Source organism: Hypomesus transpacificus, chromosome 5 (genome assembly GCF_021917145.1).
Source record: "Hypomesus transpacificus isolate Combined female chromosome 5, fHypTra1, whole genome shotgun sequence".
Taxonomy (NCBI): Eukaryota; Metazoa; Chordata; class Actinopteri; order Osmeriformes; family Osmeridae; genus Hypomesus; species Hypomesus transpacificus.
Genome location: NC_061064.1, coordinates 1,475,141 through 1,500,325, shown reverse-complemented (window position 1 = coordinate 1,500,325; position 25,185 = coordinate 1,475,141). Strand labels below are relative to the sequence as shown.

The window sequence follows — 25,185 nt, the reverse complement described above, 5'->3', positions numbered from 1 at the left end:
CACTGTTCCAACCCAATAAAGTAATACAATCGTTCATCAAAGCTGTCCTGTCTAAAGATGTTATTTTTATTGATTTATTCAGAAACAAATGAGAAGAAATTTACGTAAACTGGTGGAGGGCCAAAATAACAAGTACCTTTCAACAGTGAACACCAGCAAAACAGGGACATATTTTTAACTGTTCTTCCAGAAATAAATAGGTGCTACTCTCTCTCACCAGTAGATGGCGCCATTGTTAAGTAAGTAGTGGGAAATGATCTGAACAACCTCAATTCAATTTTAGATCTAGGAAAAGTGATGATTTCTTTACTATAATGTCTGTTGCCAAGAGAGTTGATCCCTTATTGCATGCATTTGAAGATGACTGATGTCATTAACAACCAGACGTTTTTATGGTATTGGTTTGTCCTGGGAGATAGACTGCAGCATTAAAATGCCAGTATCTCATAAACGGCACTGTATTTGTAATGACGGGAAAATGATTTCCTTCTGTCTTGGTCTGTGCCCTGTCTGCTGAAGTAGTCTCAGACGTTATTGAATGGTATATTTCAATTCTTCCAACAGTTAAATTGATTCAGTAATAATACCGTCCCCCTTTTTCTTCAAACAGCACAGTGTTTCCCTGTTCTCCACGACCAGAGCTTTGTTGACATCTGTCAGATGTTGAGCGATGTCATGGATCACAGCTAGTTTGAACAACAGACCAGGGCAGCTCCCCAGTGCTGTGTTGTATTGATGTTTATATCTCGTTCTGAACTACAAGCCCTATATAAAACTCTCTCTGAGAGACTAATCCATTCCCAATGCTGGAAAGTGATAAAACGCATATTTATATTAAGCTCATTTTTATTGCTCTTGGAATGCTGTTTCTACAGAGAGTATTCTCTTAAATTAATACTTAAAGGAGCAGGCATGGGCTCTGAATAATACAGTATAGGAACGACCTACATCTGCGGGACAGCTTCTTGTTGAGAAGGATGGAGAAGGACCCTGTGATACCAGGCATGGTTTAAGAGTACACGTACTCCATGCAACCTCCCCGTCATCTCAGATCAACAAACTCTTCACCACGGTATCGTTACAGGTCATGCTTTTACCAGATGGGATTTCACCCTGTGTGAATTTGTAAGAGGGAGCGAAAAGAAATCTCAGCTTTGCTCTTTTCTGAAAGTGCAGAGTGTCGGGTGCTGTGCAGCCTCCTGTGGTTCCAGATGAATTAGCAACAGATCTAGACTCGGAAAACCAGATGGAGTCACTTAATCCCTTTTGTGCTGCAACAATGACAAAACAGAAACCAGGGGAACCCGCCGAGCCTCTGGCTTCTCAAGCTGGCCTGACTGGCCGGTCTGTGACCTGCCAGCACCCCCCTCACCTCCTGCCTCACTTCCTGCCTCACCTCCTGCCTCACCTCCTGCCTCACCTCCACACCCCCCTCACCTCCTGCCAGCACCCCCCTCACCTCCTGCCTCACCTCCTGCCTCACCTCCTGCCTCACCTCCACACCCCCCTCACCTCCTGCCAGCACCCCCCTCACCTCCTGCCTCACCTCCACACCTCCTGCCTCACCTCCACACCTCCTGCCTCACCTCCACACCCCCTTCACCTCATACCAGCACCCCCCTCACCTCCTGCCTCACCTTCACAGCCCCCTCACCTCCTGCCTCACCTCCACACTCTCCTCACCTCCTGCCTCACCTCCACACCCCCCTCACCTCCTCCCTCACCCCCTGCCTCACCACACCCCCCTCACCTCCTGCCTCACCTCCACACCCCCTTCACCTCCTACCAGCACCCTCCTCACCTCCTGCCTCACCTCCACACCCTCCTCACCTCCTGCCTCACCTCCACACCCCCCTCACCTTTTCCCTCACCCCCTGCCTCACCACACCCCCCTCACCTCCTGCCTCACCTCCACACCCCCCTCACCTCCTGCCTGGATATCAAACGTAAATTCAGTAATGATATAACTCGACAGGATTATTAACATTGGAGCACAGGTCACAGCCATGCTTTGTGTCTGGCCTCGACAAGAAACAAGCTGTGCTGTATCGAGTGTGCAGTTAGGAGTGTGTCTGGTGAAAATGTGGGCCCCTGTTACAGCAGGTCTGTGATTGTTAGCGCTAATGAATTGAACTGCAAATTCATTAGATGTTGGACTATGTGGAGCCACCATCTACACGTACCTTATTTTCATGGGCATGAGGAAATTATTACACTCCTATTTAAATCATATTTTACCAATTTTATGACCAAACACATTCCAGGATATGTAAGCGTCTCTGGCTGGTGTTGTGTGACAGATGCCCCAGCGTCAGTGAGTCAGGCAGCACACTCTCTCTCCCCTCCTGCCAACAAAACGGATGGATCCTGCAGTTTCAGAGAAGACTAACACTTTGAGGATTAGGGTTTTCTCTGGTGTGGCAGGTCTCAACTCTGAGACGAGTCAGGAGTGAAACCAGTTCAGCATCTCCTCCATTACCAGACTGTAAAAGACGCTGTTTTATTCTTGAGAAGCCTGCGTACAGTATGTGGCATGAGTGAGAGATGTAAAGACACTAGGATGGAGACAGAGTGTGTACAGTATGTTTTCTGTTGTGCAGTCATAGCGGAACAGCTGTGAACTTGAGAGAGATTACTTAAAAGGACGAGGTTGGTAAATTCAGCTACATCGTGACATGATTATACACATCTGATCACTCTTCTTAACACAAATATGTTAACAAGTCAAAGTAGAAGGGTAAATCCAAAGGATTTTTCCCAGCAGAATTTTTATTTTCATCAAAGATTCATTCTCATCAGAATCATTTTCAGGTGATATCAGTTTTCTGCAGCTCTATGACCCCCAACCCCTTCATTTCCAATTCGTACTTCTTTTTCTAGTACTACATCTCTCTCCTTATGTCTTATCCTTACTGTATGTGAACACCCACTAAGTCGGAGCACAGAACCACTGATTGACAAGCTCCCACCACGAAGCAGGGAAGTGGAAATACTCAGGAAGTTATCCCCTATCTCCATTTCCAACTGAGAAATGAAGTCCCATAACTTCTACCTGACAGGATGGGATTCACTTGAGGGCCATCAGTCATTGTTAAAGAATGGCAACATGCCTTGGTAGACACACAACTCTAGTGTGTGTGTGTTTATTATTCAGTTGACTTATGAATTCCACAGGGCTTGCCTTTTTAGTGACAGACTTAGGGGATGAAAATATATGACCCTACATATGTTAGTATTACGCTATAATGCCTTTTATTATAACACTTTAAAGATGTTAGTTCCCCCTGCTCACCAGAGCTGCTCATGTTGCTTCAGCTGTTGATGTTGAACTGGGGCAGACCACAGATAAGATCACTGAACAAGCAGATATGTAGCCAAAAAAGAGAGGGAGAAGAAAGAGAGAGATATGCAGTGACTAAAACTTGCATAGCCCGCGGTCTTGTTTGCATTACATGTTTAGCTTATTCAGTACTTATAGAAGTTGCACATACATGTAAAGTGTGTGAATAGCACGTAACAGCAGGCCATGAAGTCGCCCGTAAATAGTGAAGTTTAAAAACAGAACTGGACGACAGAAACGATATGAATTATATCTGTTTTTTGGAGATAACAGGTCTTGAATAAATGACAGACGTGTAATAATAATTTCCAGCCGTAAAAACGATCGCAGGTAAAATGATGGACAGGTATGACTGCGTTATTCTTACTACCACAAAGACAAAGGAACACGTCCCACTTCAGTGCCACACTGCCGGGAACGAAGCGAACAACGAAGCGCTCCTTTTTCAATGCAGTGAGCAAAATGAGCGCAGTCCAATCATAGACAACTGGGCGGATCTTTGAATGTTACGGTAACATAAGTGGATCCCATCCCCCTTATTAGATGTGGCCGAAGATAACTGGTGTTGTACTACACTCCGTGCCGACAGTTCAAGTTAGGATCATAGAGCAGCCAGAAGCCGAGTATGCTTAGATAGCATAGACTGGAACAGATTCTCGATATGGCACCGAAATCTTTGTCTGTAAAGTTGGCAAACTTAGAGGAGAGTGATTTGAAAGAGTCTACCTGCATTTGCAGAAGACAGTGCAACAATTGTAAGATATTTTTGGGATTTTTCGTTTTATCCCTTTCCTTGCATTTCATCACACTGTTCTGTTATTTGGACCTGAGATCCGAGGTACAACGAGAGATTCTCCAGAAAAACAGAGACGAGTCGCAGACGGCCGGCACCAGCGATATGAATGAGAAGCACGAACCTGGCTTCCAACTGCTGGAAGTCAGTTACCCAATTGACCTTCAGGTACCTAATGAATGTCGTCCAGTGAAATTACATATTCGGGTGTGCCTGTGTGTGTGAGAGAGGGAGAGTGTGTGTGTGTATGTGTGTGTGTGTGTGTGTAGGTGTGGCTTAAATTGGAATTCCCTAATTGTATGAGTTCCACCGTGCGGCTATTGTTTGGGGTAATTGTTTTACTGATGTGATTTAATAACTTAAAGCAGGACCGGCTAAAATAGTCATAGAGGACCTTGGCCTGATACATTCTGCCATCAAGCTCCTGTACTTAGAATCTTACAAGGTCTAAAGTATGTTTTGCTTTAAATCCCAACTTGAACATGAAGAATCTTCGTTTGACAATGTGTTGTAAATATTTTGTGATCTTGATACCATTTAACCACATGCCATGACCTTTCCTTTTAAACGCAAGATCGAACACGTGTAGTGATGTTTTATGTTACCACATTTCATACTGTATTCATAACAGAGCCTAGACTCTTGTTCCTCTGACTTTTGCACAATGATGTAGTGGGAGTTCAATGTTCCGCAACTTCTTTTGGTGACTGAATGAACGGCAGCAAGGCTGTGTGAGTGTGGGGTTGTTAGACTTGGTGATGCGTGTTGAGGCGGGCAGACGCGCGCTCTACTGAGGGTTCTGCATGTGGGCTGTAAAATTCCACCCATCCCGGCCAAGTATAACTGCCGACACTTAACCGCGTTGGCACGAGGGAGACTGGAATCGTTATGTTGCCGGTTTCTTGTCAGCTTGTGGTCTGACGGCCTGCAGCGGACATTGCTGACACATCCTTGAGAGGCTCGGGCAATTCTTTGCCAAATGTACTCTTTTGAACAGTCTAATCTCATGAGCTGGCCAACCATGTTAAGGACAGAGGTGCTCAGGAAGATGGGACACGTAACACAGCATTGGACTCCTTTCAAGCACTTGATAGATTTTACCCAGAATTCTGGTTTGCATTGTCTACGCCCGTTGAAAAGAGCATGGAATTACACAGCATTTGCAGCTGTGTAATCCTCTGAATTTTAGAGCCACGGCAGTTACTATTTTGTAAAGTCATTTTTGTTGTAGGAATGGTTTGCTTTCAGGGGTTCATGTGAAGAATAAAATGCTTCAAAAAGCCTAAATGAGATTTTGAACCAACCAAAACAGGTAAACCAGCCCTTGCTTCCTTTGATTGCCCTCCCGAGGCATTGTGGCTTTCCTCCAGAGCTCAGTGTGAAATCTTTGACTAGCACAGTTTGCTCCACACAGAGATCCGGAGCAAACGCTCAACGCTGCCATTAAACCAGACCAAGCACCCGGTGTAGTATGGGATCTCTTACAGGATGTTCCCTTTTAATAGCAACATTGTGCACGCAAGTAAATTACATCCACTCAATTACTTATTGTTAAAAGAGAATGCACTAAGTGGATGCGGTTGGAAATGTTAGCCTGTGTGCCCTATCTGTGCAAGGGTCTTTAGGAGTCAGTTGAGACACTGTAGGATACATTGGTTGATGTCGAAGTATGGTTTTGTGATCACTGACATGTGAAGTTGATTAATGGCTAACTAGCTTTTTTGTGAGCTGTGATCTTCGAGGAGGCCCAGGAAAAGATTTCCAGTCCTGTCCAACGCCCTCCCCAACTAGTCCTTGCTCCACCCCCGATTCAAGATTAGATCATTCGCTGATGATGAACTGTGAACATGTGATTAGTAATGATGTTTATTTTAGCTCTAGGTTTTTAATTGAACTATCTGGAGTCCTATCAAAGGAAACGTCGGCCTTGGGCCATGTTTGGAACAAGAGGACAGGTGTCAAAACTGTTGTTTTCCTTACTTTTGGTTTCCTTGCGAGAGTTTGGAAAGAATGTACGTCCTTAATTGTGGATGATGTTTGCCTTTGTGTGCACCTGCTTTTGTTTAGATGAACTTGGGGTTACAGTCAAGTGGCTAGACAGATGTTCTGACTTTCTTGTGTGAAGCAAACCAGACACTCTGTTTGGTGGCTAGTGGTCTGTGTACTGCACGGAGAACACAAAGGAATCCCTTCTTAATACAGAAATACTGTACAAAGAGTGCCCCTGAAGACACAGAAATACTGTACAAAGAGTGCCCCTGAAGACACAGAAATACTGTACAGTTTCCTTCTAGATCTCCATGCATTGTTTGTAAGTCGCTTTGGTTAAAAGCATATGCAAAAAGAATGATGTGTCAAAATGAAAACAGTTTCTTACACCATATTTCTTTCTGACCCTTTTATACTTTGTTGAGTAATATTCCAGTTGACATTCTGGATAGATTGTGTATATGTATGTCACAATATATTTTCAGACCATGAGAACTGGTGTGGGGCAAAGATGATGGAGACATGAAGGTTGTGCTTCAACCATCCGACATTAGGCCCATACTACTATAATAAAGGCCTGTGTAACACAGCACAGAGGAATGAGTAGAGAATCAGAACGTACATCTTTATAATATGACCAGAAGTATTTTGATGCTGACCATCAAGTGTGCCAACATGGTAATTATCATAACCTGTAACCTTTTCATCACAGAACCTCTTAAAGTCTGTTTTATTAACGACCTGTAATGACGTTAACATGTAGTTAAAGAGTAATGCGCCCACAAATCTTTGGGAGATTTCAATTACGGAAACTTGAGAATGAGACAAGAGAATTGTATATACAATTGTAATGAAAGAAATGAATCTCTGTACATTCAACACTTCTATCCTTCTACTCCTTCACTTGAGTCTCCAGTACAGATTGTTGTAGTGGTTATCGTTGGGAGGGAGAAGAGACCATGAAAAATAGTGGAGTGGTGAAAGCAAGTTGTCAACCTTGCTGCAGAACAGATGTGGAGGCCACATTGACGAAACATGTTTCATGTGGTTTTCTGGTTGTCCCAAATTGGAATTGTTTTAAAGCCACAACACACAGCTACGGAGCCGGGGGGGGGGGGCAGGGGGGCAGGGGGGGAGGGGGGCAGGGGAACACTCAGAGGAACAAAGGAGGGAAAACGAGGTAGCAGGTGGAAAAACATATTTGCCAAATTGCTGACAGGTGCGCCACAGCCCAGGTTTGAGGTTCAAATAGAAAAGCCCGTGTGTGGAACAGAACAGGCTGAGAGAATTTGGCGTTGAGCCACTCAAAGCAAGATGTCATTTGTGGCTACCTAGCACCGAGTGTGTTGTTTAGACTTACGTTGGGATTTACTTAGTTTAATTTGAACCAACTGAGATCACTTGGATTTGGTGTGTTGGGAACTACTGTTTCAGCTCTAGGGAGACCTTTTCCTAGAGTCAGACACTACAGGGTATTCGACTTAGATGTCCATAGACTGAACTGCACGTTGTTGAAGACTTTCCTGCCTCACTGCTTCTAATCTTCACTGACTCACACGACTCGTGTGCATCACTGTTCCAACACAAATCAATTCAACATCCCTTTCATTGGGGTTCAAATGTGCTATCTCATAGTCAACTTTTACATTTGATTGTAGTTTCAAATGGATTCCAGTTTTGATGATAATCACCCCCATTCATTTGTATTCTCTGTTATCCATTATTGGTATGTGGCCATAAGTCTGTGGGCCTCACACGTACAGACTGTACCAAACGTTAAAAGCCTGAGCCTTCAAACGACCAGATCGCTTCTTTTTTTTTGTCTGAGGGAAGGGATACTTTATTGAACCTATAAAAATCTGGTATTAAATCTGGTATTAAATGCTTAAACTAAAAGAGATGGGGCAACAAAGTGTGATCCTTAGCAAAAATGTTGAAAACATTCCAGGTCTTTTCTTTGAAATAACCAACTGATCATATGCAGTTAGACTGCCTCTTACGATGTGGATGGGAGGGGAAGTTTCTCACAGTGTTTCCAAGATTGCATATCTTCAGGCAGGTCCGTGTGAGGTGAGACCGGTGGGAAACAGTGACATGGCAAGGTCTGCTATGGCCGGGCTCTCCGTTGAAGTTCCGTCTTAGTCTAACGGCCTTGTAAACTCATTTGTTTTGAAAGAATGTCATGCCAAAAAAGAAATCTTTTTATCTAAAGAGCATAACACTCTTTATTATGAGCAGCGTGTCTCCAGATCAGAGTTAGGACATGTCGTCCCAAAAGTAAACTAACAAAACTGATCTCCTCTCAGAACAGCTCTTATTTTCCTCTGAATTAGTCCTTCGGAACTGTATTTTCTTCCATCAATGTCCCAATGATAGCGGTGGATCATGACCCTACACAGCAAATATTTGAGTCTAATTTAACACTCCTAAAATGTATGTGTAACTACCTCCATTTTGGAGTTAAAATAACACTTTTGAATGTGTCAAATATGTACATCCCTCACAGAGTACATGTGAACACGGAGTGTTTAATCATACACCCAACAGCAGTGTATTTATAACCATTCCAAGTCTTATCTTCCCTACCAGTCTTAATATATGGCAAAATATATGTAATATATTGGCGAGCGAGGAAGATTGTGGCTGACTCCTCCCACCCTGGTCACTCCCTGTTTAAGTCACTCTACTCCAGCAGAAGGCAGCGGTCCATCAGGACCAATACCATACGCCACAAAAAAATTCCCATCCGCTGTTGGCCTCTTCAACAAGGCCAATGGTTCACACTGACTTCATGACTTAATGTCCTTAAAACAGACTGCTTTTTGCACTGCACAAACTTGTACCATTTGTATTTTTTGTAATATTTGTATTTTTCTTTAAATATATTGTAAATTACTGCAACTTATATATTACTGCAACTTATATTCTATTTTACATTTTATTGTATAGTTTATTTTTATTCTAATTCCACTAAGTATTGCTAGTTATGTACCCTTAGTATAGTTAGTCCTCATTTTTTCTTGTGTGGATATAACTCTTTAAAGAGACTATGATGATCCACAATAAGATGTTTTAGATAGTAAGTCATACCATACTACAGGAGAAAACACTATGTTAATGATCTGCAATAACAAAAGTAGTAAATTTCCCTCATCAACAATGTCTCCAAATATCAGAGGAATATTAAGAATTAAACAGAATGTCTGAAATTGTATTCAGTCCAATACTATTACCTGCTCTAGATTTAATCTAGTAGGACGTTTTTGTCTTTCCAAGTAGCCATAATTGAAAGAATAAATTGTGTTACAAATCTCTTGTCTCGATATAATGCCAGAGAGATATTCAAGAAGTAACTTTATCTCATATTGTCCAACGCCCTCAAGGATATCATGCATTATTTCTGGCGCGTAATTGTCAGAAATATGAAAATATTGTAAGTCAATGAGCTCCGTTTAATGCCAAAAGAAGTAATGATGGAAGGATCAGCGAACAGGTCTGCATAGTGCTGTTCTTGTAAAGCTTGGTTTCGTAATATTATTTTAGTGTCATCTTCACTGAAAACCGACTGTGATGTTTTCTTGTCTACTAAACTGAATGATTCTATTAATCCAAGTAGTGTGTGTATCCCTACTTTATCTCCTGAAACCTGGGCAATCGTGCCAAACAAGGACTCTCTGGAGAAAGGTACTTGAATTCCTGAACGTTCAAGGTCTTGTAAGGACTTTCAAGTCTTCAACAAGGGGCCGCAAAATTGCGTCAAAAACATAATATCCTGTGCATGGAATAATTATAGTAAATTAATATTAATTAAACTTGAATTCATCTTTGGTGTTAAGTTCCTAAGAATAAAGTAAATGGCTCCAATGTTGTGAATGCCTTGCTTAGAACCCAGGGGATTAGCAGATTCAAAAGACGGTGCCATTTGTGATGAGCCAGGATGTTCATTTGGAGCAGAGCGACGTCCAAAGGCCTTCGTGACTGCCTTACTGAGAGCAGCTGTGGGGCATTACTGAGGCTAGATGAGATAAGGCGTGTCGGAGACGTCCCAGGCTTTTTGTTGATATGCAAAGTGTTTGATGTCAGTTTCGGTGCAGTTTGGTTTATGAAAAAAAACAAAAACTCATTTGTCATGTCGGAAAGCCTTACGCGGTGAACGCATCCCCGTTTGTCTTTCGTTGTAATTTAGACCAATTCCAGAGAGCTATAAAACTCAATTAAAGGGGTCGGGGGATCCTTCTCTCGTTTGTAACATCCACAGATGTACAGATCATCATTCTTCTGGAGATTGGGGGAGCTGAGGAACGATGATGTACCGGGCTGTTTCAGCGAGGAGTGACGCCTAGCACTGTATTCCAGAGGCCATAGGCGCTAGCATACCTTGTACACTTGCCTCAAATGTCTTTCATTTGATTTAATTCCTTTTACAAATGTACTCAACATGACCAACCGTTGTATGCAGTTGTTGGTACAGAGTGCACTGGAACTGTGGTTTGCACTCATAATGATACAAACACAGTTTGGGTAGTGTGTGTTGAGATTGCCATGAAGAAGTAGTATTCTCGCGGACCACACATTGTCAAATGTGACATCACTGAAGTCTGTGGCTCGGATTTACGAGATGGCAGATAATCTGACTTGTCAAGAGTTATGAATCGTTTATTTCTTGAGTTCCTAATTGATGTCGACCCAATTAACTACTTCGACAGTGTTATTGAACACTTGATTATGTGCAGATGTTGCGGATGACGTAGCACGTCATCTGAAGAAAATATAGCAGAAACAGATTCCGTATTATTTCAACTGATATTTCAATTCAAAAGAGAGGGTCAACTATTTCTCTTTTGTGTGAGCTATAAGGCAACCACAAACCGTAAGTGCTGTGATCATTCAACACATTTACGTACTTGCAAATTTAGGAAGATAACCAAATGATCTGGTATTACTTAAGAACATATTACAGCTTTGGGAATCAGACTAGTGTTATCGTTTCACTGGAGAGTTTTTCAATTTGATGAGAAGGAAATTCAGCTGAAAATGTTTGGAGCCCAGAGGTAAAATCTGTGGGAAACATCTGAACATGTTTCAATGCAGTGTTCCCCTGATATATTAATAGGCTCTTAAAGTGGATGACACATAATCGTAGTTTGTTATTCCTAGCCTTAAGCAATAATTTTTGTTTGATTTTTTTGTGTGTAAGACATGGAACGTCTGGCTACATTACGAGAGCATTGAGTGTCTATTTGATTAGATTTATCCCTTATCCAACTCACTCAGAGACTGTCTGAACCTCTCCCATGTGTGCCTGTGTCCTGTGGCCTAAGTCTGAACACCGTTATCAAACCATCTCCAGAAAAAGGAAGGTTGATTGCGAGTACTAAAGTTATTATAGGTTCACCCAATTGCTTTGTTAATAAGGAAAATCTGTTTTCTAGCCTTTTGTGGGAACAGTTTTAGCTTGGGAGCAGTTAGAATAACATTTTTGCCATATTCATTTTCATAGTTTAGAGAAAGAGACCAGTGAGTCATTCACCAGGCATGTCTTGGCTGTTGTATAAAGAAGCTCGATAGTGTTTGTTGTGTTCAAACTAAGGAAAACCCTGCACTTTAGAACTTTTCTTCTCATAACTATTGTTGAAAGTACCCAGTGTTTGTTTGAAGTCTACATGCAGTGTGCTCTGTGTTGACAAACGCTGATTCCCTCGGTTGTCCTAAATGTTCCCACTCCATCTGACTGCTTTTGAACAATCTGGGATGTGAATGTATTCTGTGACACTGTTGTCAGATGGCATCTCTAGGGGAACACTTCCTAACCTCTAGTGGACTCCCCCCCCCCAACACACAGACAAACACAGGCACACATGCATACACACACATACACTCACACACACAGCTTTATCATGCTTCAGTTCTTATCTGCAGAGGGGAAACAGTTAGGCTGTGTGTTTCAAATATTTAACATTTTGAAGTAATCTGTCAAAAACCTTATCATGGTGATCAGAGATGTTATCAGTATAGGGAGCACCAGGTGATCAGAGATGTTATCAGTGTAGGGAGCACCTGGTGATCAGAGATGTTATCAGTATAGGGAGCACCAAGTGATCAGAGATGTTATCAGTATAGGGAGCACCTGGTGATCAGAGATGTTATCAGTATAGGGAGCACCTGGTGATCAGAGATGTTATCAGTATAGGGAGCACCTGGTGATCAGAGATGTTATCAGTATAGGGAGCACCTGGTGATCAGAGATGTTATCAGTATAGGGAGCACCAGGTGCAACAACTGTAGTTCTGACTCGTCCACCATCCTCTCATTGTGAGTTTATTTATTGAGAGTATTTGTCATGTAAAGCTAGTTCCCCTCACAGCTGGCGTGGCTTAGCCAAGTTCTGCTGAAACACCACATGGTTTCAATCACATCCTATTCATTTTCAATGACGAAAAACAACTCTTAACTTTTCACGGCACAACACCAACCTTGTTTACTAAGTGTGTAACGAGTCCTGTATGTGGACAGAAAGAATACAAAGGGGGGGCAAATCCACATGACTCACAAACACATTCAAAAGCTGCGGCTTCGCTACCGTGAGAAGAGGAAACTCCTCTTCTTCATGTCTCTTGTGTGAATCTGAAAGGACGAGACGTGAAACAGTGTTTCCCCCTGGCGCTGCCACGGTCAGGAGACCTGTCTGTCCTCGTGCAGGGATTCTCTCTCTCCTCAGACATTATTGAGACGTCGTCGCTGTGCTCCAGAGTTTGCCTGCCATGCGGGGCTGCCGTGCGGGGCTGATGCTGGCTTCTGTCACCAGAACCCTAGGTCAGAAACAGCACCCCAGTGCTGTCACATGTTTTCATGTCTGTGATTTAAACTGACTCTGTGTGGCCTCAGTGGAGTTGTAATACTGAACAGTTTACCGTTCAGATCGAGCGGATGTGTTGAAGGAGTAATGAGCTGCACCGTATACACTGACACAGGCATTGATGCACTGTTAATGTTCTGGACTATTAATGACATGGGTAATGACAAATGATCTCATTTTCAGTTTGTCCGTAGGAAAATACTGATCAAGCATTGGTGTGCTTTGTGGAGAATGGCAGTTCTTGAAAGTGTCACGTGCAGAAGTTTTTCAGCACAGATGGCGATGTCAAACACCGTTGATTACTGGTGCTCAGCTGGCCCCTCCCTCTTGAGTTCAAAAGCAATGTCCTGAGATGAAGTTTCTCAGATCAGTTATGTTTTTGGGTGACTGTGGACAGTCAGCTTCTGTCAGTGTCCTTAGCGTGCATCTCCTACAGATGTGTTCCGGCGGGTGAACAGGCAGCAGCCACAGCCTGATGAGCCCAGTGCGCTGGGTGTGTTTCTAGGAGTAATGAAGGCCGGATGGTTTGTCAGGTCTGTGCTGTGTGACTGAGAGGCGACAGCTGCATCCCATGTGGAGGCCTGTGGACCGGCAGGCCTCTATCCCTCCACCGGACCCTCCTGGAGGGAAGCCTGACGAGGTGAGAACACGCTCACGTCTGGGTCCTGGCCCTCCGCAGACGCCGTGAGCAGGGCGTGTGGCAGGACTGTCATGGAGGCGGTCAGGACATGACCTCTGGGTCTCGTCTGGGTCTGTGGGGAGGGGTTGTGTGGAGGCTGGCTGGGTGAGGGATGTGGTCGGAGCTTGGTAGGGAGCGTGCTACTCATGGTTGGGCAGCATATCTATCCAACTGTTCGTTACAGATACTTGGTTTTGTGTGAACAGTGGGAATGGACACAATGAAAACATACTGTACAGACATGGTATACACACGAGGGATATTTCATTGCTACAAACAATCTATTGGTATATTTATGTTTTGGGGTAGACATTGGAGTGACAAGCGCCGCTATCTTGATCCTGGCTGATGAGGTTGTCAGTTTCTTTATATAGACAAATAAAGATTAGCCAAAAAAAATGCTCAAACGATTATATCAAATAAAGGAAATTGAATCACTGTGTGCATCTCCAGTATCAGTGACTTAGCTGTCTTCACGATAATCTCAGCTCTGTGGAGAGTTTCAATTTACTCAGCTTGGCTGCGAGGCTGAACAGAAATCTGCATACGATTAAAAGTGACTGGAGTCAGTTGATGTCCTGGAGGAGGAAAAAAGTAGTTCCCATCCAAACCTTTGAATTGTTGTTTTCTATGTGAATATTTTGGGGTAAAACTTGACTCGACTCAAGATCATCATGACCCCAAAGTGATGCAATCCTCTGATAATAGACTGGATGTTGAGGGATGGCGTCTTATTAATAAACTGTACTTTAAATATTGCTCCAACTCTTTCCAACTGCTGTGAAGGGAACAGTCCCTTGCTGGAGTTGACCTGGTCAGCCTCTCTAAGAGAACAGTCTCTAGCTGGAGTTGACCTGGTCAGCGTCTCCTAGAGAACAGTCTCTAGCTGGAGTTGACCTGGTCAGCCTCTCTTAGGGAACAGTCCCTAGCTGGAGTTGTGGAGAGGTTGACCTGGTCAGCCTCTCTTAGGGAACAGTCCCTAGCTGGAGTTGACCTGGTCAGCCTCTCTTGTAACATCCCTGCTGATGTGGTGCTTGTCATGCTTTTAAGGTCCCAGGTCAAGGCCCGTCATAAGGCACGCTTGGCTACAGATCTTTTACAGATCGTTTACACACATCGTCCGTGACACCGTACTAGTGATCAATGTCAGTGGTAAATGGAACTGGAGTTTGCTTGGAATGGATTACAGACTAATGTTCACAACATTACATTTACATTTATTCATTTAGCAGACGCTTTTATCCAAATAAATTTGGATAAAAACATGGAATACATAGAGCGAGTGCCCCTAAAAACATGGAAACATGTCCTGAAGCTGGTGGCCAAGGTTCATGCCTGTCCTATACACATATGTCATGTATATACACACAGCATATAAACAGTATAACATTATAAACATGTTGTGTATATATAACAAGTCTTGGCTGGTTCGTAGTTCATCTAATACTTGTCTGCATGGCTTATTTGGATGGAAACTATTAACCAGACATATCAAAGATTTGGTTAGAAGTTCAACACCCAACCACCATTCATTTATAACTGTCAGAGTTTTAGCAAGGACATTTTTTGATTGACAGTTTACATGAGTGGGCTTGGTCGTTGAAATGAGTTGTCCACACTTCAACTTTCAAGGACGAATATACCAGCTTCACAGTGTGCTGGCTGTTTCCTAGCAAACACTGAGCAAGGATGGGACACATTTGATACCCATTGAACAGTCACAGCCATTTACTTCTCCACATTTTGTATATATACAATACATTTGGGCCTGTATAAACAGTAACTGGTGTTTATTCTTTAAGTGATTCATGGGGAAGGGCATAAACATGTTCCACACATCCATTGCAGGATGCAATTTCTTATGGTCTGTTTACGACGTAATGACCAGCTATATCTTTCATGAAATAAAAACAGTGCTCATGCAAGCACGAGTAGGTTTCTGTGACAAGTGAAAATAAACAGGAAAGGAGAGGAAGCTACTGTGAAACACATCCACCACATTCACAGTCTTTACTCTTCATCTCCACCTCAGTGCTCAGTTCAGTTCACTACAGCTTGCCTAATTATAACTGACTTGGAGACTGAAGCAAGATATTTTGTAGTAGATTAGACGCTACCTTGCTGAGAGGAGGCCCCCCACTACAAGCAGAACTTGTTTACATGGCTTGTCACTAAAAGAGAAGCAGTTTTTCTGAACCTCAGAATCTCTGTAGAGCAGCTAAAGCTGTGTTTCCAGAGGCCATCAGGTGCATTTCACATCAAACCTTTTCCAGTTTGAGTCTGTTGAGGTGTGGTGCTGTCCCCTGGGTCAACACCTGACACACGGCCTGACCCAGACCAGCTCTCTGACCCTGACCACCTGGGTCAACACCTGACACACGGCCTAACCCAGACCAGCTGGGGTCTCTGACCACCAGGGGGTGAGGACAGCCACCTGTGATTGAATCAAACGTAATTGACCCGACACCAAAAGAGAACTTTTCTGTGTGGTAGTTGATTGAAGATGTGTTTGTGGAGAAGGCACCGTGTTCTCTGTCAGGACGTTCCCTGTGTGGGCTGAGGGAGGTGTGTGAAGCCTAGGCTGATAGGTTCTTGAGGTAGAGGATCGCTAAACAGCACGGTGTAGATATGGGTAAAATGAGCCAAAATATCTCTGTCTTAAGTTTCTATGTGTTATGAATGGGGCCTGCCATCCAAGAAACATTTGATAACTCATTCAAGATCTTTTGGACCAGCGTGACCCACAAAACAAATCAATAAACCAGTAGCTGCAGGCTATTGAGTTCCTCCCTGTGGCTTGTCTTTCCAAGGCACATTCCCATAAGAAAAGAACCACCACGCTGCATGTGCCAAAACTGCTCTACATGTCACTGCAGGACTGAATTCAATGATTTAGCAATCAGTCGTGCACTTTTTTCTTCTTTTCTTGTCTTTCTTTACCAGTTCTACATTTCCAGGAAGTAAATTGTGCATGTCATATCATTCAGTCTGACCCCCCGACAACATCACATTCTGTTTAGACAGAGAGAGAAGACAATTTCTCATATTCGCACACGCACGTACACACACAGCCCTGTTGGCCTTGGTTAAGGGAGAATAAACTCTGGGTGGTCTGTTTGTGGTGGTCTGGAATAAGTCACGCTGGTCTCTCTCCATCACCCCTGAGTCACGCTGGTCTCTCTCCATCACCCCTGAGTCACGCTGGTCTCTCTCCATCACCCCCTGAGTCACGCTGGTCTCTCTCCATCACCCCCTGAGTCACGCTGGTCTCTCTCCATCACCCCCTGAGTCACGCTAGTCTGGCCGACTCCCTGCCCAGCCCTCAGCTCTCCAATTGAGCCTTCAAATCCCACTCCAACCCGAGGAGTCGACCCCGTTCCTGGCCACGCCGGCCTGGTGACCTGGGATCCGTGGAGGTCACGGCGTCAGCCCCCGCCCAGCCCCGCCCAGCCCTGGCCCAACCCCGGCCCCAGCCCCGCCCAGCCCTGGCCCAACCCCGGCCCAACTCCCGGCTGCAGAATGAACCCTCGCAGACGGGGTGAAAGAGTTGTTCTCGGGTCTCCTATGTTTCAGCGTGATGAATGAGACGGCCATGTCCGCCATCGGAAGAAAAGGTGCAATTTAAAACGCACCTGGAAACGCCACCTGAATAGAAATGCTCATGGTCTCCTTGCAGAGTCATGTTGCACAGTCTAGACAACACGTCTGTTCAGGCTTTCAGAGCCCCGGCGCATTAGGTTAGGATTTGGCAGGTCAGCGTCTGTTCCAGTGATAACCCCCAACGCTGGGCTCCTCTAATATGTTCTCCTTTCCCCAGGGGCACTTGCTCTTTCTCTCTCTCTCTCTCTCTCTCTCTCTCTCTCTCTCTCTCTCTCTCTCTCTCCTCTCTCTCTCTCTCTCTCTCTCTCTCTCCCTCTCTCTCTCTCTCTCTCTCTCTCTCTCTCTCTCTCTCTCTCTCTCTCTCCCTCTCTCTCTTGCTCTCTCTGTCATTCTCTCTCTCCCTCTCTCTCTTGCTCTCTCTGTCATTCTCTCTCTCTTTCCTTCTCTCCCTCTCTCTCTCCGTCTTTCTCTTCTTCTCTCTCCCTCTCTTTCTCTCTCCCTCTCTTTCTCTCTCCCTCTCTCTCCCTCTCTCCCTCCCTCCCTCTCTCCCTCTGTATCTCTCTCTTTCCTTCTGTCCCTCTCTCCCTCTGTATCTCTCTCTCTCTCTCTTTCTCTCCCTCTTTCGTTCTCTCCCTCTCTCTCTCTCTCTCTCTCTCTCCTTCTCTCTCTCTCTCTCTCTCTCTCTCTCTCTCTCTCTCTCTCTCTCTCTCTCTCTCTCTCTCTCTCTCTCCCTCTCTCTCCCTCCTCCATGTGTTCTACTCTTGGTTCTTGTCTGACAGCTTCTCCTGTTCCTCTAACCTCTTGGTTCAGAATGTTACCTTCCTATGCACCTGTCTCATCTGGGCTTTTTAGATGGGTTCATTTATTCACTGGACTCATTTCAGTTTGGTGAGAAAAGAAAGACAGTGGTATAATTTAGTGCCGTGCATAGTTACTCTATCTCTCAGTCTCGCAGTCTTCATTTTCAAATTTGTAAATATATCTATGCCTTGGGCCATCAGGTGTAGAGTTGTTTTAGAGATGTATTACGTTGTGTTTGTTAATTTATTGTGCAAGTTTTTGACAACCGCTACCGACCAGTGTTGTACGAACACAGGTTACCTGACTAGAGTGTTTTCTACCCATTCCACTGAAAGATAATATCTGCCCACATAAAACATGTTCCTGTCTAATCCTGAAAACCTAATTCTTAATCCAGTAAGTGTGAAACACTATACTTTTAAGAACACTGTTGGTATGATTGCTCAAAGACCTCAAATATCTTTTCATTAATAATCTTGTACAACTCTATTCCCCCCCCTCTCTCCTCCCCCTGCCATTGGCTGCCTTAGCTGGTATTGTTTTTCTGAGGTGTGATTCTGTGTGTGTGTCTGGGTGACGTTACGATAACGCTCAGTGATTGACAGCACGTAATGATCAGCTGTCTGTTGGAAAGAATCATTTAAGATGACATCATTGTGCTTGTCATCCCACACTTAACTTTGTGTATCTTTTATGTTGACATATCTCCCCCTCCAGTCATGAATGTAAACCACATATTGGATTGACGTTAGCTGAGTACATAGCACACGGGTCACAAGTCTGATAAATAAAAACCCTCTTATGTGAAGACAGTAGAACTCCCAGGCCTATCAGAAGTCTGTGATGTATAGAGTGCCTGTCGTGATGATTGACATTCCTGCTCATAGCTGAGCAGCATCCCCTTTCAGTGGAAACGTACATGCCGAGAATCAGCTTTCCATGGAGCTGAGTTTCAGCGGTCTCTGTAATGAGCGCCTGTCAGGTCTGCTGGAGTCTTGGCCGTCCTCCGTCTTCTCAGGCTGGCTGGGATATCAAAGGAGCCGCTGATAAACAAAATAAACTCCCAGCGCTGCTTTCACCCTTTATTGTCCTGCCCGGTTTTAATGTCGGCCAGGTGCGGAGTTAAGCACAAACTCTGGCATGTTTCAAAGCAGCAGCGTCCACAGGAGCCAGGCCTGTTGGTTTCCCCAGACTGATAGAGAGAGATAACCCTAACCCTGAGAGAGAGAGATAACCCTAACCCTGAGAGAGAGAGATAACCCTAACCCTGATAGAGAGAGTGATAACCCTAACCCTGAGAGAGAGAGATAACCCTAACCCTGATAGAGAGAGAGAGATAAACCTAACCCTGATATAGAGATAGAGATAACCCTAACCCTGAGAGAGAGAGATAACCCTAACCCTGATAGAGAGAGAGAGATAACCCTAACCCTGGTAGAGAAAGAGAGTCTCTTCTACAGGAAGGCACCATCACTCTTTTGTTCGCAACCCCCCAATGAACAAACCCTTCTGCTTCAACACCGGAGCAAAGCGTAGAGAGAGTAAGTAGTTAATGCCACATCCGTGAAGCAAGACAAGGTATCCCTGTTAGGGAATCGTGGTGAGCCGAGACTATCCTGTAAAATTGACATTAGTTACATTAGTAAAAGAAGTGATTCTGAGAAACTGATATTTACAGCATTTTAAATGCTGTAAATATATCAGTTTCTCAGAATAACTTCAGCGCTGTATAATCACAGTTGGTGGAAGTGGACAATCACTCCACAGGAATGCAGAGGGGCCATAAAATGAATCTTTTGGCTGGGAGTCATATGAGGTAATGTTCATTGTTCATGTTTGGCAAGCCCAGCCTTCCTTGCCAATGTTCACATTTTACAGGTACGGTTTTGCATCCATCAGCTTTCCTTCTGGATCTTAGAAGAGGTGCTTTACAGGCAGGTCAAAGGAAGTACAGAGTGGGCTTTCTCATACTTATGCTTGCTTTTCAAATCATACTTACCGGTATCATACTCCTAGCCATAAAAAATTACATTATGTGTCAAAGCATTTTCAGTTGAGCGATAGACCTGTATTCATCCTCTGGCATCAAGGACAAACTATTTTCGGCTTCTGCTTACTGTTGTCAGGAGGAGTATAGTTTGTGGCGATTTATCAAGAGCACCGCTCCAGTTAAAACATCGACCAGCTTTGCCAGGAGCAGTGCTGAGAGTCCTTCGACTATCAGTCCAGCCTCCTCCAGCCCCCCTCAGCCTCCCCCAGCCTCCCCCAGTCTCCCCCAGCCTCCCCCAGTCTCCCCCAGCCTCCCCCAGTCTCCCCCAGCCTCCCCCAGCCTCCACCAGTCTCCCCCAGCCTCCCCCAGTCTCCCCCAGCCTCCCCCAGCCTCCCCCAGTCTCCCCCAGCCTCCCCCAGCCTCCCCCAGTCTCCCCCAGCCTCCTCCAGCCTCCTCCAGCCTCCCCCAGCCTCCCTTAGCCTCCTTGCTGTCTGCCTGGGGTTGGTTTGCTGTGTCTTGTAGGAGTCACACAGGTCTGATGCCTTCAGATTCACAGATGTCTGATGCTTCCAGCCCTGGAAGTGTGTTTTCAAGTTTTTCCTCCTGGATCTGGGCCGGCTAGATGGCCCGGCCCGGCCTTCACCCTGCTCCAGCCTCCCTCAGCCTCCCTCAGCCTGCCCCAGCCTCCCTCACTCTCCTCCAGCCTCCCCCAGCCTCCCTCACTCTCCTCCAGCCTCCCTCAGCCTCCCTCACTCTCCTCCAGCCTTCCCAGCCTCCCTCACTCTCCCCCAGCCTCCCTCACTCTCCCCCAGCCTTCCCAGCCTCCCTCACTCTCCCCCAGCCTCCCTCACTCTCCTCCAGCCTTCCCAGCCTCCCTCACTCTCCCCCAGCCTCCCTCACTCTCCTCCAGCCTTCCCAGCCTCCCTCACTCTCCCCCAGCCTCCCTCACTCTCCTCCAGCCTCCCTCACTCTCCTCCAGCCTCCCTCACTCTCCTCCAGCCTCCCTCACTCTCCTCCAGCCTCCCTCACCCTCCTCCAGCCTCCCTCACTCTCCTCCAGCCTCCCTCACTCTCCTCCAGCCTCCCTCAGCCTCCCCCAGCCTCCCTCACTCTCCTCCAGCCTCCCTCCGTCTCCCGGTTTGCCAGCTCTCTTCATGGTATCTGAGGAGAGGAACTCTGACAATGGCATTGCAGTTTGCCTTAATTTATGTTCCACAAGTGCAGGTCTCATAAATACAAAAAATTACTACAGCCAAGTAATTCAATCCTGTGTCAACAAAGGCCAAAACACAGAGACCATCTAATCCATTCCAGAAGGGTTTCAATCTCTGGATGAAATATCAGTCTTTTTTTCCCTGTCTTAGCCTTGAAAGAACATCAAGATGTTCTCTCTCACCTCCCTATTTCAGAAAATACTCAGAAACTCTTATTTACTCTGAACTCTGAATTTACTGTAGATTTGTTTTTGAAATTGTCATAACAGCCATTTAGAGTTGTTGCAGAGATTACCTAAACTAATCAAAATTGCTAACATGTTCATGCCAACTCTTCCCCTCCCACTCTCTCCCTCTCTTCATAACAGGCCTTGTCCCTTAGGGCGGAGGAGGAAAACTCTCACCTGAAACAGGACAGCGAACATGTCGTCCTTCGCTCCAAAAGAAGTCAAAAGCGACCTGAATCTGGTATGTCTGAATTTCTACTCGTTCAGGGAGTGTCGTTAACTCTGCTGTCATTTGGTCGTGGATAGATGTTGTCCTTGAAAACATTAATGACCTCAAACAGCAGAAATCCAGTGAACCGGGATGTGTGTGTTGATGGGAATGTGTTTGGTAAAGCTAGCTAGCTGAGCTGACCCATGTTTACAGAGGTTGAGTCTGTGCTGTTGAGAATGTTTCCCTGTCCTATTCACTTGGTAAGAAACCAAAACGTTAGTAATTACATTTTTGAGGCCATCCTCACAGTTTTCTGGTTTGACAGGGGTGAACACAGAACGTTTTGATGTGGGGTTTGATTTAAAGCTGGAGATGCATTGCATGTGTACATTTACAACACAGTAATTTGTTTGGGCTCTCTATCATTAGCCTGCACTCTCTCTATATCTCTCACTCTCTCTCTCTCTCTTTCTCTCTCTATCTCTCGATCTCTCTCGATCTCTCGATCTCTCTCTCTCTCTCTCTCTCTCGCTCTCTCTTTGTCTCTCTCTCACTCACTTTTTCTTTGTCTCTCTTTTTCTCTCTCTCCTTAACTCTCCGTCTCTCTCTCTTTCATTCCATTGTGGGCCTCTGCTTAGGTATCAGTTGAAGGGAGTGCACATACCACAGGTTCTTTAACAACACGGTGGAATGTTCCTGTCAGTTGTACAACGTATTGTTTCTCTGATTACCTCCAAGTTTTGAATGTCTTTGCTTCCTGGAGGATTGATTTACACATAAACATGCAGGTCTGATTCTTTCTATGGTGGTCTCCATACGGGAGCAGATGGTTACTGTCCCTGCCAACGCTGAAAATCCTCCGTGAAATATAGATCGATAGATTTAGTAACGATGTGTCAGTCACAAAGTGTGTTTAGAGAATAGGATCAAGTCGTAAAAGGTGCAAGGTATCCACAAGCCCTAAGTACTCAGAGAGTGGTACTGCAATCGGAAGCTCCCAGAGGACAAACCAAGCCAGAGACGTGTTGGCAGTGGCCCAGAGCTTGCCAGGGCCTTCCAGGGGCTAGGGCCTTCCAGGGGCCAGGGGCCCAGGGCCTGCCAGGGCCTTCCAGGGGCTAGGGCCTTCCAGGGGCTAGGGCCTTCCAGGGGCCAGGGGCCAGGGCCTTCCAGGGGCCAGGGGCCAGGGCCTTCCAGGGGCTAGGGCCTTCCAGGGGCCAGGGGCCAGGGCCTTCCAGGGGCTAGGGCCTTCCAGGGGCTAGGGCCTTCCAGGGGCTAGGGCCTTCCAGGGGCCAGGGCCTTGCAGGGCCTTCCAGGGGCCAGGGGCCTGGGCCTTCCAGGGGTTTGGCTGTGATGACTGTCTGGCCTGGAAATGCTCACATTCTCAAGATCCTGGAGAAATGGCTCCTCCACAGACAGCCATAGACATGCTTTTGAGAGGGGGAGAGTGGAGGGAGAATGATAGAAAGAGAGAGGGGGGAGATGGAGAGAGGTGGGGGTGGAGATAAAGAGAACGATAAAGAGGGGGGAGATAGAGAAAGAGAGAGACAGAAAGATGAGGGGGAGGGATAGAGAAAGAGAGAAAGAGAGAGACAGAAAGAGGAGGGGGAAGGATAGAGAAAGAGAGAAAGATGTACTAAAAGGAAAAAGAATGTAGAAAGATAGGGAGAGCCAACGACAACAAAAACAAAAGAATTGTTAAAAACTTGTAATAGCCAGCATTGTTTTGGTCACGGACGGTATTTATACAATTCATGAAACTAGACAGTATGTATACAAGAACAATAAACCATCTAGATATAGCTGGAAAAACGACACACCACCAGCTTGTGTGGGATCACTGTTCAGTCCACTTCCACAAATGAGAAGCTTGTGTGTATACAAACCTTCAGCGACTACGGATCTGTTTTGATGGTTGGTTGAAAAGACAACATAGGCGGAGGGAGGAAACCAAAACCTGTTCTGTGTTCCCTCCCAAAATAGATTGACACCTGTATTAAAGGTAGGATTCTCTCCGTGTTCAAAATGGTGGTGACTTTCACTTGTTCGTCAAAGGCTGGGGGTCACAGTTATGAGAAGCAGCTAGAGAGACAAGCACCTTGAGACAAGCCCTGACAGGTGTCTCTGGCTGTCAGAAGAAGGGTTTAATGTTCACCTGTCATGTAGTTCCTCTACTCATCTTCACCTGCATGCGTCAGTGAACTCACATTAAAAGACGTGTTGAAACCTCCAAAAACCCATCTGTCTTTGGTCCTCCTTCTCAATGGAGAAGTGAATCTGCAATCAAGGTCTGAATGGAAAAGGAACGTTAATTATGCTTCCTCGGCATGCTGTAGTGTAAATATGTGGTTTGAAATGGAGCTGATGCCCTGGTGTACTCATGTGACCCTGGCGTAATCAGAGACTCTGGATCAGGACCATGGCAACCAGAGGGGTTCTCTGCTTCCTGTTGAGTTCTGTGCTCCTCTTGAAGCCATCGCTCACTGCTGAGTGGAGAGGTCCATTTTAGAGGGCGTGTCTCTAAACTCCCTCAGGTACTCATGGATCTGAAGGTATGGTCAGCAGGATTACTAAATCAAAGGCCGTCACATAAATCTCATGCTGTTTTGCCACTAGTCTTCTGTCATAATTTTACTCAGTCTTCAGCATAGCTCCCCTCTTGCTCAGCTTACACCTGTAACATGTGACTCGTGAACACTTGGAAAGCATATATCGCCTGAAGAATATTTACGGCAAGGTGAAATACAAGGATGTTTTGTCAATGTTTCAACAACTAAGGCAGGCTCGAAAAAACAATAAACATACTTAAGAATTTGAATACGTGTGTGTAATGATCCACGGGCAATCAAGTTTCCTGCTGAGAAACATTTCCAATTTGCAGCAATGAAGTTGCTGGCTAACGCAGCTCTTTTTAAATCTAATTAGGGAAGAAGATGACAGATCGGCCAGTTGGCTAACCTCCCTTTTGCCTTCGCTCCTCTGCTTGTGTTACAATCCCCAAGGCCGGCCACTTAAACAGAAATTGTTTCTTGACAAGGACCTTGACAGGGCTGCGAGCGCTATCACAGAGTATTAGATAATGCTGTTTCTCCCCTTGTGTGGAGCATGGGATAGCACACTTAATTCCTAGATATGACCATTGGCTGACTCAATGCCTTGAATAACAGCCATTTCGTTTCACAATTCAATTGAATTTTAACTTAATATCCATTTTATTTCTTTGACATGCTTTTCTAAAAAACAGCAGCCCCAATCTAAAAGTCAATCCAGTTGATTAACCCAGACAGATGTAAGAGGACATGCTTAGAATATCTGTACTGGTGGATTGTGAAATATGATTTATGTTTAATTCAAGGCAACAAGGTTGAGTATGATTGATCTGACAAAACAATAAGAACCCATTTTTAAAAGGTACGGAATGCATGTGGACAGTGTTTCCCACCTGGTTCCTGTCAGGTCTGTGCACCTTTGTATATGGATTAAAAGGAA

At 45.1% G+C, this 25,185-nt stretch overlaps 1 protein-coding gene across 4 annotated transcripts in view; it reads left to right on the top strand.

Annotated features, from left to right (window-relative positions):
• Positions 1 to 3,871: 3,871 nt before the first annotated feature.
• eda (ectodysplasin A) overlaps positions 3,872 to 25,185 on the top strand; it is a 30,041-nt gene continuing 8,727 nt past the window's right edge. For all 4 annotated transcript variants that reach the window (XM_047020845.1, XM_047020844.1, XM_047020843.1 and 1 more), the window contains exons 1-2: positions 3,872 to 4,301; positions 21,630 to 21,729. In XM_047020845.1, coding sequence (XP_046876801.1) covers positions 4,002 to 4,301; positions 21,630 to 21,729 — 400 coding nt within the window. In that variant the 5' untranslated portion in view covers positions 3,872 to 4,001. The remainder of the gene's footprint in view (positions 4,302 to 21,629; positions 21,730 to 25,185) is intronic.